The sequence below is a fragment of the Oncorhynchus mykiss genome, chromosome 28 (assembly GCF_057628025.1).
Source record: "Oncorhynchus mykiss isolate SJ-2025 chromosome 28, ASM5762802v1, whole genome shotgun sequence".
NCBI lineage: Eukaryota > Metazoa > Chordata > Actinopteri > Salmoniformes > Salmonidae > Oncorhynchus > Oncorhynchus mykiss.
In genome coordinates, this window is record NC_143049.1 from 8,811,937 (window position 1) to 8,832,525 (window position 20,589).

At 43.9% G+C, this 20,589-nt stretch overlaps 1 protein-coding gene across 1 annotated transcript in view; it reads right to left on the reverse strand.

Moving 5' to 3' along the window:
* Positions 1-20,589, reverse strand: part of LOC110508438 (receptor-type tyrosine-protein phosphatase S) — a 102,494-nt gene that overhangs the window by 24,543 nt on the left and 57,362 nt on the right. Inside the window, exons 7-15 of the mRNA XM_090225701.1 lie at positions 14,488-14,598; positions 10,643-10,657; positions 8,926-9,195; positions 8,308-8,687; positions 7,579-7,780; positions 7,171-7,307; positions 6,468-6,612; positions 3,958-4,278; positions 55-248 (exon numbers count right to left, since the gene is read on the reverse strand). Coding sequence (XP_090081827.1) covers positions 55-248; positions 3,958-4,278; positions 6,468-6,612; positions 7,171-7,307; positions 7,579-7,780; positions 8,308-8,687; positions 8,926-9,195; positions 10,643-10,657; positions 14,488-14,598 — 1,775 coding nt within the window. The remainder of the gene's footprint in view (positions 1-54; positions 249-3,957; positions 4,279-6,467; positions 6,613-7,170; positions 7,308-7,578; positions 7,781-8,307; positions 8,688-8,925; positions 9,196-10,642; positions 10,658-14,487; positions 14,599-20,589) is intronic.

The following is a 20,589-nucleotide window of genomic DNA, read 5'->3' on the forward strand; positions in this document are numbered from 1 at the left end:
TACTCCAATTAAATATTTTAAAGATAGTAATAGTAAGATTAGTGATGACATCACCTGGCTGTCGTCCAATAGCAGGTCTTTGATCCGGGGAAGGGTGCGTGATGAGCCGCTCTCCACGTGAGCATAGTGCACCTGGTAACCACGGATCTGGCCTTGGCGTTGCCTTGCCAACACAGATCGCCAGGTGACCCTGAGGGCCGTGGAGTTGAAGGGCTGGACCTCCACCTGCCGAGGGGCCGCACCCGGGACTGAGGAACACACACAAATCCAATTGTATTTGTCACATGCGCCGAATACAACCTTAGAGTGAAATGCTTACTTAAAAGCCCTTAACCAACAATGCTTTAAAAAGTTCTAAGAAAAACAAGTGTTAGGTAGAAAAAAACACATAAGTAAAAAATATAAAGTAAAAGTGACTTGAAGGCCAGAATCCCCGAGTCTCCTCTTCACTGTTGACGTTGAGACTGGTGTTTTGAGGGTACTATTTAATGAAGCTGCCAGTTGAGGACTTGTGAGTCTGTTTCTCAAACTAGACACTCTAATGTACTTGTCCTCTTGCTCAGTTGTGCACCGGGGCCTCCCACTCCTCTTTCTATTCTGGTTAGGGCCAGTTTGGGCTTTTCTGTTTTAGGGTGTAGTACACAGCGTTGTACGAGTTCTTCAGTTTCTTGGCAATTTCTCGCATGGAATAGCCTAAATTTCTCAGAACAAGAATAGACTGACGAGTTTCAGAAGAAAGGTCTTTGTTTCTAGCCATTTTGATCCTGTAATCGAACCCACAAATGCTGATGCTCCAGATACTCAACTAGTCTAAAGAAGGCCAGTTTTATTGCTTCTTTAATAATCAGGACAGTTTTTAGCTGTGCTAACATAATTGCAAAATGGTTCTCTAATGATCAATTAGCCTTTTAAAATGATAAACTTGGATTAGCTAACACAATGTGCCATTGGAACACAGGAGTGATGGTTGCTGATAATTGGGCTTTGTACGCCTATGTAGATATTCCATAAAAAAATCTGCCATTTCCAGCTACAATAGTCATTTACAACATTAACAATGTCTACACTGTATTTCTGATCAATATTATGTTATTTTAATGGACCAACAAAATGTGCTTTTCTTTCAAAAACAAGGACATTTCTAAGTGAACCCAAACTTTTGAACGGTAGTGTACGGTAGTGACTATGCATACATAATAAACAGAGAGCAGCAGCAGGGTAAAAGAGGGGTCTGGGTAACCCTTTAAGTAGCTGTTCAGGAGTCTTATGGCTTGGGGGTAGAAGCTGTTAAGAAGCCTTTTGGACCCAGACTTGGTACCACTTGCCATGTGGTAGCAGAGAGAACAGTCTATGACTTGGGTGACTGGAGTCTTTGACAATTTTCAGGGCCTTCCTCTGACACCGCCTGGTATATGGGTTCTGGATGTCAGGAAGCTTGGCCCAGTGATGTACTGCGCCGTACGTACTACCCTCTGTAGTGCCTTGTGGTCAGATGCCGAGCGGTGGTGCAAACAGTTAGGGGACTGCAGCTGCAGCTGTCGAACATTTTGAGGATCTTTTCAGTCTCCTGAGTTGGAATAGACGTTGTCATGCCCTCTTTATGACTGTCTTGGTGTGTTTGGACCATGATAGTTTGTTGGTGATGTGGACGGCAAGGAACTTGAAGCTCTCGACCTGCTCTACTACAGTACTGTCGATGAGAATGGGGGCGTGTTCGGCCCTCCTTTCCCTGTAGTCCACAATCACATATTTTTTCTTGATCACATTGAGGGAGAGGTGGTTGTCGCGGCACCACACTGTCAGTGTGATCTCCTCCCTATAGGCTGTCTCTTCATTGTCGGTGATCAGGCCTACCACCGTTGTGTTGTCGGCGGACTTAATGATGGTGTTGGAGTCGTGCTTGGCCACGCAATCATGGGTTGCAGGGAGTACAGGAGAGGACTAAGCACGTACCCCTGAGGGGCCCCCGTGTTGAGGATCAGCGTGGCAAATGTGTTGTTACTTACCCTTACCACCTGGGGGCGGCCCATCAGGAAGTCCAGGATCCAGTTGCAGAGGGAGGTGTTTAGTACCAGGGTCCTTAGCTTGGTGATGAGCTTTGAGGGCACTATGGTGTTGAACGCTGAGCTGTAGTCAATGAATAGTATTCTCACATAGGTGTTCCTTTTGTCCAGGTGGGAAAGGGCAGTATTGAGTGCAATAGAGATTGCATCATCTATGGATCTCTTGGGGCGGTATGCAAATTAGAGTGAGTCCAGGGTTTCTGGTATAATGGTGTGGATGTGAGCCATGACCAGTCTTTCAAAGCACTTCATGATTACAGACGTGAGTGCTACGGGTCGGTAGTCATTTAGGCAGGTTGCCTTAGTGTTCGTGGGCACAGGGACTATGGTGGTCTGTTGAAACATTTTGGTATTACAGACTCAGTCAGGGACAGGTTGAAAATATCAGTGAAGACACTTGCCAGTTGGTCAGCGCATGCTCGGAGTACACATCCTGGTAACCATCTGGCCCTGCGGTCTTTTGAATGTTGACCTGTTTAAAGGTCTTACTCACATTGGCTATGGAGAGCGTGATTACACAGTCATCCGGAACAGCTGATGGTCTCATGCAAGTTTCAGTGTTACTTGCCTTGAAGCGAGAATAGAAGTAATTTCGCTTATCTGGTATGCTTGTGTCACTGGGCAGCTCGCAGCTGTGCTACCCCTTGTAGCCTGTAATAGTTTGCAAGCCCTGCCACATCCGACGAGCGTCAGAGCCTGTGTAGTACGATTCAATCTCAGTAGTGTATTGACGATTTGCCTGTTTGATGGTTTGTCTGAGGGCATAGCGGGATTTCTTATAAGGTTCCGGGTTAGAGTTCCACTCCTTGAAAGCGGCAGCTCTACCCTGTAGCTCAGTGCAAATGTTGCCTGTAATCCTTGGTATGTACGGTCACTGTGGGGACGACGTCATCGACGCACTCATTGATGAAGCCAGTGACTGATGTGGTGTACTCCTCAATGCCATCGGAAGAATCCTGGAACATATTCCAGTCTGTGCTAGCAAAACAGTACTGTAGCTTAGCATCGGCTTCATCTGACCACTTTCTTATTGACCAAGTTACTGGTGCTTCCTGGTGTTTTTGCTTGTACGCAGGAATCAGGAGGATTATGCCTGTATACAGCTCATTGAGTGCGGTCTTAGTGCCAGTATCGGTTTCTGGTGGTAAATAGACAGCTACGAAGAATATACATGAAAACTCTCACGGTAAATACAGCTTATCATGAGATACTCTACCTCAGGCGAGCAAAACCTCGAGACTTCCTTAGATTTCGTGCACCAGCTGTTGTTTTCAAATACACATAGACCGCCACCGGTTATCAGAGGCCGTTGTTCTATCCTGCCAAAAAGCTTAAAACCCGCCAGCTGTATGTTATTCATGTCGTCGTTCAGCCACGACTCTGTGAAACATAAGATATTACAGTTTTTAATGTCCTGTTGGTAGGATATACGTAATCGTAGTTTGTCTATTTTATTTTCTGTTGATTGTGAAGGGAGATTATCCGTCGGTTCTTTACAAGGCACCCAGACCTTTGTCCTCGATTACCTCCGTCTCTTTCTCCAGCGAATGATAGGGATGAGGGCCTTGTCGGGCGTCTGAAGGAAATCCTTCCCGTCCGACTTGTTAAAGAAAAAGTATTCCTCCAGTATGGGGTGAGTAATCGCTGTCCTGATATCTAGAAGATCTTTTAGGTCATATGACGCAGTGGCAGAAACATTATGTACAAAATAAGTTACAAATAACACGAAAAAACACACACAAAAGCACAATTGGTTAGGTGATCGTAAAACGGCTGCCATCTCCTCCAGCGCCATCATCTACACACAACATATAATTACTCTATCAATACATTGATCAGTTGATCAATGTACACACACACACACACACACACACACACACACACACACACTCACCGTCGTCGTCCGTGCGGCAGAGCAGTGCCGGGCTCTCCGGTCCGGACCCCTCAGTAGTGAAAGCTGCCAGGATAACACGATACCAGGTCCACTTTTCTAGCCCCTCCAACACCACTTGCCCCTGCTCTGGGGGGATGGGAGGCCCCTTCACCTCCGGACCCTGACCTTCGACCCTGGCCCCAGACACCATTTGCTGGTAGCGCAGCTCATAGCCAGTCAGCACGCCATTTTGGGTCTCAGTGGGTGGTGGTTTCCAACTTACCCTCAGGGAGGTGGACCTGGGGCTGTCACAGGACACGCCTAGGGGCGCAGCCGATGGCTCTGATTGGACGAGGGGCAGGAAGAGGAAATTTGCAGGGGCAGGGGAGTAAAGGAACGCAGCGAAGAAAGAGAAAGCAAAGAGACAGTGACAGAGAGAGGTTGAAAACACCAAGCAAAACAAGAATATAAGAAAATGGTGGAAAAAGGAATTGAAACTAAACCAAGGAAAACTCAACTATAAGGGAAAATAATACAAAACTAAATTAAAAGAGAAGGCCTCTAAAGACAAACAAACATGACTCAGCTAAACAGAGAAACAAAGGCTCCAACACGGAAGACAAAGTCATTATGGCGGAAGAAAGAAATTAATAATGTTAGCTAGGTAATAAGATAAAGGAGAAGGCAGGGGGTATCCATGCAGAGTGGACAACTTAATTACCGCCCAGGAGGATATGCAACTGATACCGGATGAAAGGCTTTCACTTGTCTGCTCTGACCAATGGCAGCACAATTATTTATGACTAGCTTAGTGGGGCTGGATAAGGACAGAGCTATACTGCAGGTCAAGGGTTCTTATACCTTTTCAGCCTGGGACCCAACTTAGAAATTCATTGTTTTCCTGGGATCCAAGCTCATTAAAACATGCCCCCTAGGCTGGGACTAGTAGGAATGTTGATTGAATGATCTGCTTTCGAATTATTAAATGATAGGGAGGATTCATTTCAACTGTTTTTTCTACATCTGCGTTGCTTGCTGTTGGGGGTTTTAGGCTGGGTTTCTGTACAGCACATTGTGATATCGGGCTGATGTAAAAAAGGGCTTTATAAATAACCTTTGATTGACTGACTGATGAACTTCAACGTGCTCTTTATGACAGAATGTAAACATTTGGTGAAATAAATATATATTCTTACCAAATTACACTACCTAAAAGTCAGTCTATTGGTGGAACGACACAGATACTGTATAGAGTTCAGCAGTTAATCCTCTGTCTTGCTACCAAAAGTTCCTTGACCTCCTCAGTGGAATGTAATAATTGTATTGGAACTTTGCCAAACTCTTTATATCTTTTAGTGCTTCTTTAACTGCCCTGTCTCATGTCTTAAAATGAGGTTCGGGGATTTGAAATGTCATAGAAGAAGGTGGAGAGCAGGGTTTGAAACTGGAACCAAAAACAAATACTTTCATGAAAGTTGACCTCGTGCAACGTCAGAGGAACTAGGAGATAGAACAAGAGTGAAGGCACATGACAGAAGAGCAGTAAAGATAAAAGACATAAACAGGCACTGTTTGAGACTCACCCGCCTCTCCGACTAATAGCAGACAGGACCTTCTTACCACGCAACCAGAGACACCACACATCACACTGAACCGAAACATTGACCAAATAAAGGTGCAGAGGGAAAAGTGTGCATTTGACTGGAGTAGTTTTGGATTTTGACGGATATGTGTGTCTGACACTTGAGCTGCAGTCTTAGTACCAGTAGCCTGGGGGAACATTCACGACGTGCACCAAAGCCAAGTGGCACGCTAACTGTGCCAAGCTGAGTGTGAAATGCATTCTGCTCCATGAAATAAAAGGCATTCAGTCACTCCCCAGCCTGCTGTCTCCTCAACAGCCACCCACGGGTCTAACCTCCGTTTGTAGGTAAGGCATGTAGAAAGATTCGGTTGGTGAATGTACGTTCTATGTAAGTCATAAGGTGTACATTTTTCCCAGGTAACAAATACATAATTAAATATTAAAAATGAATATTTTACCTTTAAGGCAGGATACAGAACTATTACTGCCTCCAACACTTACCTCTAATAAAGGCAAAACATATACGATATCCTCACGACTATTGACATTTGACCTGTAACAGTGAGCTGACCTGAACTGGAGAAAAAAGTCCACTTTTGACCAACTTTGAAGGAAAGGAAACCGTATGAAGGAGTGAAGAAAGTGAAAGAAGAGGGAAAAACAGAAAGCGGCGTCCGCTTGGGACTTTTCACCGTGTGAGACAAATGAAAGTTAAAACCAAAATGCTGGTGCGCTGGACGTCAGGCTCACTCGAAACACAGAGGAGATGGATAAGGGGGATGGACGAGTGCACAGGATAAAGGAATGGATGAGAGGACAAGAAAGTGTGTGGACGACTCCCAGGGTCCAGTGACTCTGGCGCTGTGTGGGATTACAAGCAGCAGGAGTGCAGAACACTTTAACGTTACATAGTGTGTCTTTGCAGGTGTGACAAAGGAAAACATACTGGCTTGTGATGTCCTCTGGACCAGCTCGTTGGTGAAGGCTCCGATGCCTTTGTTGGAAATGGCTGCCAGGGAGAAGGAGTACTCTGTATTAGCCCTCAGACCCTCCACTGTGTACGACGCCCTGGGCCCGAATGTCAACTTCTCCTGTTGGAGAGAGAGATGGGGAAGAGAGAACATGAATAAAATAAAGAGAGAAGGGGTAGAGAAAGAAAGAAAGAAAGAAAGAAAGAAAGAAAGAAAGAAAGAAAGAAAAAAAGAAAGAAAAAGAAAGAAAGAAAATAAAAGAAAGAAAGAAAGAAAGGGAGGGATGGATTACTCTGGATTATCTGTGTGTATTATATCAATGTAATAATCGTAGTTCTTTCCTGCAGTCTTTGGAATGTTATTAATATATTTCATAATTTCATAATTAACAAATTTCATAATTAACAAAGATGAATCTGGTGTTTCTATGTCAAACAATGTTGTTCTATTTCAGTTTTCTGTGATGTATATCAAGTGTAATATTGGGATGCAAACTCCAAACTGATTACATTTCTATATCTGACATAGTACAGCTGTCTTCTTTCTTTGAAGCCAATAACCATGTGTGTGAGGTGTACTTGATCAAGACTACCAAGAATCAACTCTGTGTGACCCTGATGTAGCCCACTGCAGTAAAAGGTTAATGAAATGTACTTCGTATGGAAGAAGAAGTCTTACCAGGCTGCCAAACTTGACAGGTTTGTAGAGCAGTTCGTAGTTGACGATGCCCTCCTTGATGTAGGACGGTTCCCAGGTGAGCTGTATACTGGTGTCTGTCACCTTCCCCACTTTGAACTTCCCTGGCTGCCCTGGAACTACAGGGGACAGGACAGGAGAGAGGACAAGAGTTAGAATTCACCTCTCTAGCATTCAGTCAATTAGTAGCTTCTAGACTGTTCAATGAATCCTTTATTTAAACAGACCAGTCTTACTAAGATGGAAGACTCTACGCAATATTTATGTGACTAACCTTAAAAATTACTGAAGCACTTTGACATGAACCAGGTCAGAAAATAGTGTACGCACACACTTACGCACGCACGCACTTACGCACGCACACACACACACACACACACACACACTCACCTCCGGGCAGAACTTTGACATGGACGGAGTCAGAGAAGGGTCCGTCTCCCACAGAGGTGAAGGCCAGTACTCTGACTGTGTATGTCTCAGAGGGTACCAGGCTCTGGATGGTGGTGATGGTGCTGTCCTGGACATTATGGATCTGCCACAGACTCATGGGCTGAGATGGGTCCATGGTGTAGTACACCCGGTAACCTTTCACCTGGATGGAGAGAGTGAAGGAGGGTGGTTAACCTCTCATGTCTGGTCCATGTTTGTTTGTTTGTGTTTGGAAGCTATTATATATTGTGACATCAATCCACATTCCATTATATTGGACCTATGTTGCTAGCTGAGCTAGATAAACATTGCATTAGCTTCAAGGTTGACATGACCGTTATAATTTAATAACTAGATGACCTTTCAACTGACCTCTACCTAAAGCCTAACCATTATAGTGTGTGATTTAAACTGTAATATGTATGTCGCATCATTTGTATTATCTGTTTATGATGCATTGCCCTCATCTTGTTATTGTGATTATTGTTGTTTATGTTGATTCCATTATTCAGCTTGTTATTTTTAGACTGCCCAGGGAATAGATGTTTATCTAGCTAACTATTGCGTATTGCACCTCAGTGTTCTGAGACGTTCATTATTGTTTGAGAAGTGGATTACTGTGAATTATCCCTGCTACTTATTCTCTTAATAAAACAACAGATTCATTCACTCATTTCAATTGTATTTTACCTGTCCGTTGGGCTCCTCCGGTTCTTCCCAGCGGACCATGACAGTGTTCTGGGAGATGATCCTGGCCTGGACGTTCCTGGGGGGGCTAGCCGGGGCCTGTTCCCCTGTCCTGGCCTCTACCCGGGTGGACGAGGGGCCCTGGCCGATGCTGTTGAAGGCCGACACCCTAACTTCGTACTCCGTGTTGGGGTAGAGCCCTCCGATGCTGTACCTGGTGGTGGTGATACCGTCCACCGCCTCATACTTGCTGTCCGGGGTCTTGGCCCGGTACTGGATGATGTAATAGGACACTGGGTCGGGGTTACCGGAGTCCCAGGTGATGGTAACGCTGGTGGCGGTCGTCTCTGTGACGATGGGGGTACCGGGAGGCTTGGGAAGAGCTGTGACGGTAGAAGCAGATATTTTTTAAACTGTCTTTAATAATGTCTTAAGGCAGATAGGGGGAGACTAGTGTCCCTTACTCTTGGCGGACACCTGCGAGATCATAGGTGGCCCTAACTATCTAATATAAATGTTTAATGTGGCTGTTAGGGGCAGATATGTTTTAATGGGAGAGAAGAAAGCCAGCGAGCGGGACACAGTGGAAGCACAGTTAGAAAACTAAAGGATGTCCCTTACTCTTAACTGACACCTGTGCGGTGGCCTCTATAATCCCCAGACTGCTCATGGCCACGCAGGTGTAGTTGGCCGACTCTCTCACTCCGTTGAGCTCCAAAACATTGCGTCCCACCGGCATCTCGTCTTCCGGGGTCAGGTCCTCAATACCCAGCATCCATTTGACATAGGGCATGGGCGAGCCCACTGCCACACAGGTGATGTTGACGCTGCCGCCAGGCATGATCTCATGGTTGGCGGGCAGGATGGAGAAACGAGGGGGCACGCGACGCACTGGGAGAGGAGGAGAGGGGAAAGACAGGGGGAGGATGGGGAGAGGGGAATGAGGAGGGGGAGAGGGAGGGACAGGAGAGGGCGAGAGAGAGAGAGGGGTAAGAAAGATTCAGAAAGAGAGAGAACGAAAGAGAGAGAGAGAGAAAGAGAGAGAGAGAGTGAGAGAGAGAGTGAGAGAGAGAGAGAGAGAGAGAGAGAGAGAGAGAGAGAGAGAGAGAGAGAGAGTGAGAGTGAGAGTGAGTGTGAGAGAGAGAGAGAGAGAGAGAGAGAGAGAGAGCGAGAGAGAGAGAGAGAGAGAGAGAGAGAGGGGTAACAGAAAGGGTAGAATGATCTTCACTGCTTTTACAGAAGTTCTATAAAGGAATATTTCACGTTTAATCAAAACCACATTGGTAGTTTTGAAAAGGCTAAGGATTGCAATTGAAATACACAGATCCCATGTTGAGAGACTGCTGACTATCTCAAGTTACATTTCACCCTGCACATGAAATCTATTGTGCGATTCTCATGTCTTAGCCACTGTGCAACAACCCATTGTATATTTCACAAGACATCATTTGCTATACTGGACACATCACTGTAGATGCCAAACAAGAAAACGCCCTCTTCCCCAATCCCTGTTACAAAACAAGATCTACAATACAAATATTGGAGCTCTGGGATGCACAAAATACCATTGCCATTTTCTCTGAAGAGATAAGATGAGCAAAATCAAACTGATGTGAAGATCTAAACTACAGCTGAACTCCCCCTGCAGTGAAGCTCAAGGCTACTGAATGAAAAAGAGAAACTTCGCCAGAAACTTGAGTGAGAAACTTCAAAGAGACTTCTGTGCCTCCAGGGTAAGTTCTCCACTGCAGATGAGGGCCCTTTAGATACGTGGCGCTGGCCAAGCCAATCAATAAAACCTGCTATCAGCCAGACAACATGCACAGAGTGCTCCTGTTAACTGTAATTGTGCTGAATCTGAATCTACTAGCTATCTGTCAGGTCTATCTTATATAAGATGCATAGAAAGATAGAGCTCATGGGTCACAAGCATTCCTGGACGACTTTAAAGAGTTAACTATGCTCATGAAGAACCCGTGGGAGAAGAGAGGGGGAAGAGCGAGAGAGAGAGAGAGAGAGAGAGAGAGAGAGAGAGAGAGAAAGTATTGTCTGGTTCCTCTTCCAGACAATGACATTCAATGTGGCAAATCACAGCCTCATTGTACAACCAGAATACCAGATGAACACAGCAATGTTGGAAATAAATAAGCAATGTAAAGAAAGAGTGGATGATGGATATATAAATAGGTGTCGTTGCAATTACAAGGTACGCTTTGAACACGTTAAATAAGGAAACATCAAGGCATCCATCATGACAGAGAGAGAAAGAGAGAGAGAGAGAAATAGAAAGAGAGATAGTATATGTGCATGCTTTTATTAACAAAAAAAGAGTATGCACATTTGTCTGTTGATCCTAAACACCAGGGTACAGATGGAAATGTCAGAATGCAGAAGAGAGAGAAAGAAGGGCGGGAGATTAGAAGAGAAGGATGGGGACAGAGAGGGTAAGAGGGGAAGGAGAGGATAGGAAAGGGGGAAAAGGACAGAGGGGGAAGAGGAGAAGAAAGGAGGATGGGGGGGGGGTGGGGGAAGAGAAAACACATGGTGCTCTTGAAACTGCTGTTTGGTTCTTCAAAATCAGGCTTTTATTGGTGGATGTCATAGGAACAGAAAACTAGGTACCCCAAGGCTGCAACACAGAGGGCTGACGTACAAAATAGACAGATAGACAATCAGACAGACAGACCAACGACTCTAGATGGGCAGGAGTGGATGCAAGGTGAGGGCAGACAGACAGACAGACAGTATAAATATTGGCTAGCATCAAGACTCAACACGGTATCTGAATCAGCTGTTTGAATCATGTGTTTGACTCACAATACAGGAATCTCCACTCACTCAGTGGGAGTAAAACAGGGGGAAACAGCCTTTATAGAATCACTGGCCTCAGTCTTCGCCCAAATGATTCTCAGCCGATCCATTTCATGTAAAATAGCCATTTTTAGATCCATCACTAAACTTCACTTAGTGTTGAAATATCTTCTCTAGGTTCCATGAATTTCACAGTATTTCTAGTCTTCCACAGATAGAACGCAAACAAACTATTCACCAAAACCAAATACGAATGAACATTTTGGCATCTTCAAATGATTCAACAGTTCAGTGGACATGACCCCATTTCTCCATAACAGTGCCATACATTTGGAGTGATCCTAGAATACCAACAGATACCCAGAATTGGACACCAAAGTTCAAGACGAAAAAAGAGACATTTGAAAAAAGATATATATAAAAAAAGAGACATTTGTCTAAAAAAAAAAGAGACAAAAACAATTTCAACTGTTATAACCGATATCAAATCAAAAAGGCAGGCAGATTTCTCTCCAGAGCATGCAAGAACGAGACAGAGACAAACAGGGACAGAGTGACCAGCATGCAGCAGATAAGAGCAACTATCCATGCCATTCAGCCTGACCTTTTATAGGACAAAGACAAAACTCTTAAAGTATGTGTAATGTCGCCTATTTATGTGTAGTGTACTTATCTAACTACTGCATTTTGCCTAGACGTTCTCTTAACGTTTGGAGACTGGTTTACAATGTGTCCAATTCAATCTGAAGAAGAGCACATTGATATTGACAGTAGGCTACATCCAGCACTGCAGGTATTAATACAAGAAGGCAGTACAATATTCAAGCGCATGCTGAACAGAGAGCATCTGAGATTAGGACAGCCACAAATGATGAACCTAGTCCATTATGTCACCGTGGATAGGGGGCTTCAGTAACATGCATCATAAACACCTACAGACGTCTATGTGGATGTAGCATCACTAAAACAATGTAGTATTTAATATGATGGAATATACAGTTCATTCGCAAAGCATTCAGATAAAGGATGTATCTCTGGTCAGAATGTTGATGGAGAAGCATATCTCCTAGAAGCTCCCGGTTTTGTTAATAACGTAGCCTACTATATGGTCCAAGGCGTTCGCTGTAACGCAATGATGTATTCTATTTCCCCTCCAGCATCAATAACAGGCTTTTCTACAGGGAACAGTTGATCAGGTTGTGAGACCATAGCAGGCGGTGACTGGGAGCTGGGATACTGTTTCATTTCAGCAGCACAGCACACTAAAGCCCAGTTGGCATTTTCACAAGTTAATCCTGCCTCATCTAATATAGAAGTGGAGAGGCGTTTCATTAATGTGTGCATTAATATATATATATATATATATATATATATATATATATATATATCAATATAGAGGTGGGTAAATCTTTCATTTCCACTGCTGATCAATGGAGGTCATCGTATCGTTTCATTGGCACAGCAATGCGCTGTGTAGCAGCTGAATATCCATATAATTACATAGGATCTCTTTGTGACTAACACTATACTGGGCATGGACATGATGCACTGAAAAAAACGTTCACGTTTTGTGCAATGAAATACTAGTGTTCATTTTGTTTACCTGCATATAATAAACACAGATAGTGTACATAAAGAAGTACTGTGCGTTGGCCTCTGGATGTGTTGTGTCAACCTGTGTCACCGGCAGTGACTTAGTCTTTGCTGACCAAACGAGTGTGCAAAAAATGACAAGTTACTTCTGTGGCTCTTTAAACGCCACTTAAATAAAGCATGATTTGACTGCTTTATTTTCCCTAGGGGGATATGAAGACCACTCAACCAATCAGAAAACAAGCTACACTGAGTAGGCAAACAAACAGTAGCAGACCAAGAGGACACCACAGAGACAGAGACACACACTGGCAATGTGACACACAACATGCCGCAAGTGCAGAAGCACGGCAGTGACATAACACAGGCCCACACAGACAGAACAGTACAGCACGACCAATACAAGACAAGGGACAAGACAATACTGAGATCAATCGATTCAACACACACACACAAGCACGCACGCGCACACTACAAACAAACGGAGCCGCGCACATACAGAGTTACACGGTCAGGATACAAGGCATGCAAGCGCTGCCACCGCTCTCCCTCCATGCGTAGATAGCCTCGTTTAATTTCCAATTCCTGGGTCTCCATGGCAACAAGAAACTTTCCATGCAGAGAATGTCGGGCACGGAGTGAAAGCAATAACAAAGGTCTGCAAACAAGGCCTCACAATGCAATCAATGCAAACGACTGTGTAGGCAGGTAGCCTCATTAGAGCTCAGTGAAACGTCTTCAGTCAAAGAAATGTGTTCATCAAATCAAAACCAATTTAACATGAGGGTTATTCATACCTCTGTCCTAGACTGTTTCAGACCGTTTTCTCTCTCCTTACTTTGGGAATTCTCCTAACTGTAGGAGTAAATTTGTTATAAAAAGGAAGTAACGAAAGACAATAAAGGACGCACCAACCTTCTCGTAGCTCTGGGGGATGTAAGGGGGTTGATGTAGAACACAATGACGTGAGGGGGAGAGAGAGAACGGGGAAACACAGAGAGAGTAAAAATGGCCAGCTCAGAGCCACACACACACACACACACACACACACACACACACACACACACACGTGTAAACACACACGCACATACACACTGGTTCTCACAGAACCACAGAACCCACTTAAAATGAAGAATCAGGAACTTCGAATTCAAGGGCCCAAGAGCTTAGAACAGCGAGTCTAGAACCCATGAAACTGAATCCAGAGATCCCGGTCTCCCTTACCCCAGTCGAGGAACCTAGAATAGGGGTCTTAAACTTCTGGAGGGCCACAGTGTCTGCATTCTTTCTTTTTCATATCTGATTTAGACTTGAGAAACCAATTGTATTCCCTAGCAAATCAGTCCATTAAAGTGGAAGATAGAAGCATAAACCCTGTGGCCCTCAATTTACAATAAAATAAAGAGGGATAGGACAATAGTGATGTCATACTGTAGCAAAGGCCCTCGAACTGCACAGTGCAATAATACTTCCTGAAGAATCTGGACATGTATGACGTCATTGGCCCATCCCTCTTCGTCTACGTCCATTCAGTGGCAGTTATTATAAAATAGAGCACCTTGGTGTTTCACTTGGTGGTTAGGTTTGGTTGTGTTTGGTTAGTAGATGCCAACAGGAAGAAAATAAATAACAAAACAACATGTAAACAAACTAGCACTTAACACCTTGCTACATGTATAGTATAATAGTGACGGCTGTTACATGTGTGTTTGTTATAGTGGTGTGTGTGTGTTATAACGCATGTGTGTGAGAGGTCTTACACCCGGGTTCAGTTCCTACCTCGCACATACAGGTTGGCTGGGGAAGAGTAGCGTACGCCCTGAGAGTTAGTGGCCACACACTCATACTTCCCCTGGTCGGTCTCTTCACTGTTCTCTATCTGCAGGGCACCTGAAAGACAAAGAGAGAGAGATAGATAGATCGATTGAGAGAGAGACACAGAGAGAGAGAGATGGGGGAGAGAGAAAGACAAAGAGGAAGAGTGGAAGAGAGAGAGAGAGAGAGAGAGAGAGAGAGAGAGAGAGAGAGAGAGAGAGAGAGAGAGAGAGAAAGAGGAAAAAGAGACATTACAATGGGTTAATTATTGATAAGTTCATAAATGAAATGTATTTTTACTCATCAACCCTCATGCATCACCTAAAACTGATTAAAACTACCATTTAAAATGAGGGATTTTCCATTACTGGTTCATTTCTGCCATGAAAAATCCATGTTCCCCACAGCAAGCTAAATGAGAGTAGTTAACGATGCACTATAGGAGTCCCTGGAGCATATCTGAAGTCAAACAGAGGACTCAACATGGCAACACTTGAAATCCCCATTCAGCCTTCTCCCCCCCTCTGTTTCTCTGCACAATTCACTGAGATGTATAGCAGCATTGTACATTATTATCCCAGGCTCCTAAACCATGTTATTAAGGCACATTATTATTATTATTCCATTCATTTTCTCCTGGAGCATGTTCTGCTGCAAACCCTTCACAATGCTTACAAGGCCCTTATCACAAACTGTGTGTGTTTGAAATGGGGCTAGGGGCGGAACCAGTGTGCACAAGCAAATACATTTGCACGCACACGCCAACCACCCACCGGACACACACACCTTATCAGAAGAAGTGTGTTAGACATGGAGACAGAGGAGGGGTCACAAAAGCAGGGGATTACTTAAATCTACTGCACAGTGGGGGGAAATGAAACAAGACAACGACAAAACAACTCTCTCAGAAACAAGCATGCACGTGCACGCACACGCACACACACGCACACACACACACACACACACACACACACACACACACTGGGCTGCTTTCAGACTCACAAAGGCATAGCAGTGTGACGGAAAAGCGTACTACAGACAATAACAGTGTGGATATGGTAGGGTGGGTATTTCTGTTTAAGACCTGTAACTGTGTATCCGTGTAGAGAGGGGAAGAAAACAAGGAACTAGGTGAGTCACTGAGACACATTTGCAGATATGCTGTTCAACAACATGGCTCAGAGGACGGAATACTTCAACTATATATTTTTCTTCTGGGCAGCGCAGGGGCGGTTCCAGGCATAAGTGACATTAGCTGTCACTTAGGGGCGACCGGTGGTTGTTATTCTTGATGATATTTTTGGCCTTCCTTTGACATCAGGTGCTGTAGGTGTCCTTGAGGGCAGGTAGTTTGCCCCTGGTAATGCTTTTTGCAGACCGCACCACCCTCTGGAGAGCCCTGCGGTTGTGGGCGGTGCAGTTGTCTTACCAGGCGGAGACGCATCCCGACAGGATGCTCTCAATTGTGCATCTGTAAAGGTTTGTGAGGGTTTTAGGCAACAAGTCAAATTTCTTCAGCATCCTGAGGTTGAAGAGGCGATCATCTCCACAATCATCTCCTTTGTTTTGTGACGTTGAGTGAGAGGTTATTTTCCTGACACCACACTCCCAGAGCCTTCACCTTCTCCCTGTAGGCTGTCTCGTCGTTGTTGGTAATCAAACCTACTACTGTTGTGTCGTCTGCAAACTTGATAATTGAGTTGGAGGCGTGCATGGCCACGCAGTCATGGGTGAACAGGGAGTACAGGAGGGGGCTGAGCAGGCACCCTTGTGGGGCCCCAGTGTTGAAGATCAGCGAAGTGGAGATGTTGTTTCCCACCTTCACCACCTGGGGGCTGCCCGTCAGGAAGTCCAGGACCCAATTGCACAGGGCAGGGTTCAGACCCAGGGTCTCGATCTTAATGATGAGCTTGGAGAGTACTATGGAGTTGAATGCTGAGCTATAGTCAATGAACAGCATTCTTATATAGGTATTCCTCTTGTCCAGATGGGATAGGGCAGTGTGCAGTGTGATGGTGATTGCATCGTCTGTGGACCTATTGGGGCGGTAAGCAAATTGAAGTGGGACTAGTTTGACAGGTAAGGTGGAGGTGATACGATCCTTGACTAGTCTCTTAAATCACTTCATGATAACAGAAGTGAGTGCTACAGGGCGATAGTCATTTAGTTCAGTTACCTTTGCATTCTTGGGTACAGGAACAATGGTAGCCATCTTTAAGCATGTGGGGACAGCAGACTGGGATAGGGAAAGACCAGCCAGCTGGTCTGCTCATGCTCTGAGGACACGGCTAGGGATGCCATCTGCGCCGGCAGGCTTGCAAGGGTTAACATGTGTCGGTGGCACTGTGTTATCATCAAAGCAGGCAAAGAATGTGTTTAGCTTGTCTGGAAGCAAGACGTCTGTGTCCCCGACGTGGCTGGTTTTCCTTTTGTAGCCCATGATTGTCTGTAGACCCTGCCACATACGTCTCGTGTCTGAGCCGTTGAATTGCGACTCCACTTTGTCTCTATACTGATGTTTTGCCTGTTTGATTACCTTACGGAGGGAATAACTACACTGTTTGTATTCTGCCATATTCTGAGTCAGCTTGCCATGGTTAAATGTGATGGTTCGCACTTTCAGTTTTGCACAAATGCTGCCATCTATCCACGGTTTCTGGTTAGGGTAGGTTTTAATAGTCACAGTGGGTACAACATCTCCTGTACACTTCTTGATGAAATTAGTAACCGTCTCAGTATACACGTCAATATTATTCTTGGAAGCTACCCGGAACATATCCCAGTCTGCGTGATCAAAACTATCTTGAAGCATGGATTCCGATTTGTCAGACCAGCATTGAGTAGTTCTTAGCACAGGTACTTCCTGAGTTTCTGCCTATAGGAAGGGAGGGGCAAAATGTAGACGTGGTCAGATTTGCCGAACGAAGGTTGGGGGAGGTCCTTGTATGCATCCCGGAAGTTGGAATAACAATGGTTGAGTGTTTTTCCAGCGCGAGTACTACAGTCAATATGCTGATAGAATTTAGGTAGCCTTTTCCTCTTTTCCTCTCCTCCTTTTTGCTTTGTTAAAATCCCCAGCTACAATAAATGCATCCTCAGGATATATGGTTTCCAGTTTGCATAAAGTCCAGTGAAGTTCCTTGAGGGCCGTCGTGGTATCGGCTTGAGGGGGGATATCCGAGGCTGTGACAATAACCGAAGAGAATTCTCTTGGGAGATAATACATTTGATTGTGAGGTATTCTAGGTTGGGTGAACAAAAGGACTTGAGTTCCTGTATGTTATTACAATTAAACCATGAGTCGTTAATCATGAAACATACACCACCGCCCTTCTTCTGTCGGCGCAATGAACTGAGAATACCGATGGCTGGACCGACTCTGACAGTATATCCCGAGAGAGCCATGTTGTGAAACAGAGTATGTTACAATCCCTGATGTCTCTTTGGAAATAAATCCTTGCCCTGATCTTGTCAACTTTGTTATCCAGGGACTGAACATTAGTGAGTAATATACTCGGAAGCAGTGGGTGGTGTGCGCGCCTCCTAAGTCGGACTAGAAGACCGCTTCGAGTCCCTCTTTTTTGCAGGTGTTGTTTTGGGTCTGCCTCTGGAATCAGTTCAATTGCCATAGGTGGTGCGAACAAAGGATCTGCTTCGGGAATGTCGTATTCCTGGTCATAGTGCTGGTGAGTTACCGCCGCTCTGATATCCAATAGTTCTTCCCGGCTGTAAGTAATAACAAATAACATTTTCTGGGCTAACAATGTAATAAGAAATAACAAAAAACTGCAAAGTTTCCTAAGAACTAGAAGCGAGGCAGCCCTCTCTGTCTGCGCCAATTTTTAGGATATGTAAGTTATAGCAGTTGTAGCATGAGGTAACATGTGGAAAGTGGGCATTCATCATTGGTATTCATGTGAGAAGATCGAGGTGACCCCTGGTCTTCTGCTTGTCAAGTTAGGTAGAGTTAACATGGACTCAAGTCAACATGTTTTAAAGTTACATTTAAATAAACTTATTTCAATTCAGAATAGGGCCTAGGGAGAATATTTTTCTGTGAAATCCAACCTTTATTTGTTTCTGTCCTTTATTTAGACAGATTAGAAACAGGAGGAGACAGATGAAAGTGTGACTTAAACCCCCGACTGCTGGGGTAGTAAGATGACACATTTCTTTAGAATTTTACCCACTGAAGCACACAGCCAACCATTTCAGAAGACAAATGTTTAAAGTCAAAATGTGAACTACAAACATTGTGTGGCCAAACTGTTCAGAATTCAGGTGGAGAGAGGGCATTGGTGGCAGGTGTGTCCTCTAGGAAACTCTATGGTCAAGTAAAAGAAAAGCAGGCATGTTTCAGGTCTTCACGAACCCAGATAGGTGAGAGCACACCAAACGTTCAGATGAAACTCTACAAAACAATTCAAGAAAGTATATGTCAAAGAAAACGTGCGTCCAAAATGTTATCACATTGTAGCATTTCAGATGCTAAATTCTAATAGTCCAAGTCAAACAGCCATTTTGATTCATTGATATGTTTTCTTGATGCTACATGCATAGTCACTGCCAATTTAGCCTGCTCTAGTTTTGGCCTTCCACACCACATTTAAATTTTTTTTTTTTAACACAATATACCTGAAGTGAAGCCACTCAATAACTACATCACATTAGTCATCTAACAGACACACATGGAGAGCAACACACAGAAGCAACCAGGGTCCACACCACATGTTATCGCATCCCACTTTTGACATGCATATTTATATCTTGTTGCTATATTTGCATAACTTAATCACATAAGTATTTTGCATATTGCAATTGATATGTTTAATAATTGTATATTTATATTGTAACAATATTATAGAATGTGATAACTTAATTATGCATATCATTATTCCTTGTTAATATTTCTATTTCTTTGTCTCCCTGCAGAAAAACAAACATACATACTAAGTTACCCACTGGCTGGCCAATCCTAACAAGAATTATGCCAACTGTGAGTCATATCATCGGATTTACACCTTAATTTAACTAGGCAAGTCAGTTAAGAACAAATTCTTATTTACAATGACGGCCTTGGAACAGCAGGTTAACTGCCTTGTTCAGGGGCAGAACAACAGATTTTTACCTTGTCAGCTCAGGTATTCCGATCTCTCAACCTTTCGGTTACTGGCCCAACACTCTAACCACTAGGCTACCTGCCACCCCGTATTGGGATTCAATCCATCTGAACAACATTCCATGCCATGTATCATCGTCTGAATACAAAGACTCAGGTCAGAGACATTAGCATAATGGATAATGGATCGCATTGAGCCCTGGGCTAAACTTTGTATAAGTGCTACTGCTAACATTAGCAGTCATTGCCATTATTTTATCCCATAAATTAGAAATATAATGGCATATTTCCGTTGATTTTGAAAAATATGAATATGATTAATACCTCACAGATCTTTGAATTGTCTTACTTTATCAATATAAAAGTGTGAAAGAACTACTCATGTGTTGTCGTCATTTGATAATTTGCAAAGAAAATGTGAACATTTGAAGCTTCAAAATCATGTCTTGAAAAAGTAATCTTGTACTCATTAATTATTATCCTGAACAAACGTATTCATTTATATTCTCACAAAACAATCTTTTCTCGTGTCCTCTGTTTAAGCATAATACTACTCATGACTAAAAAAGGAATTATGAGGAGTTTATTAACACACCATATAATAGCAGGGAATCTAAAAAAAGAGAAGGGATCTAATTCTGCACTAAACAGGGTTGGAAAAACCATCATAGTGTTTAAGAGCTTCAGAGAAAGAGGAAAGGACACCAAAAGAGAAGGTAACAGTGTTTTCAACCTTTTCCGGGTTAACGCTCCCAGGCTCAGGCAAGGTGTCGCACAACTTCATTATGTGGCGTTCCAACACACCATGTTAAGTTTCAGAACACCCCGGGATGAATGTTTCAATAAACCTTCAATCTGTCCCAATACCCTCATAACTATGTGTTTCAATGCTGCAGCAAAGGTAAGGTTTCATCTCCTTTAAGGTGGTGGCAGCTCAGTTGCCACTA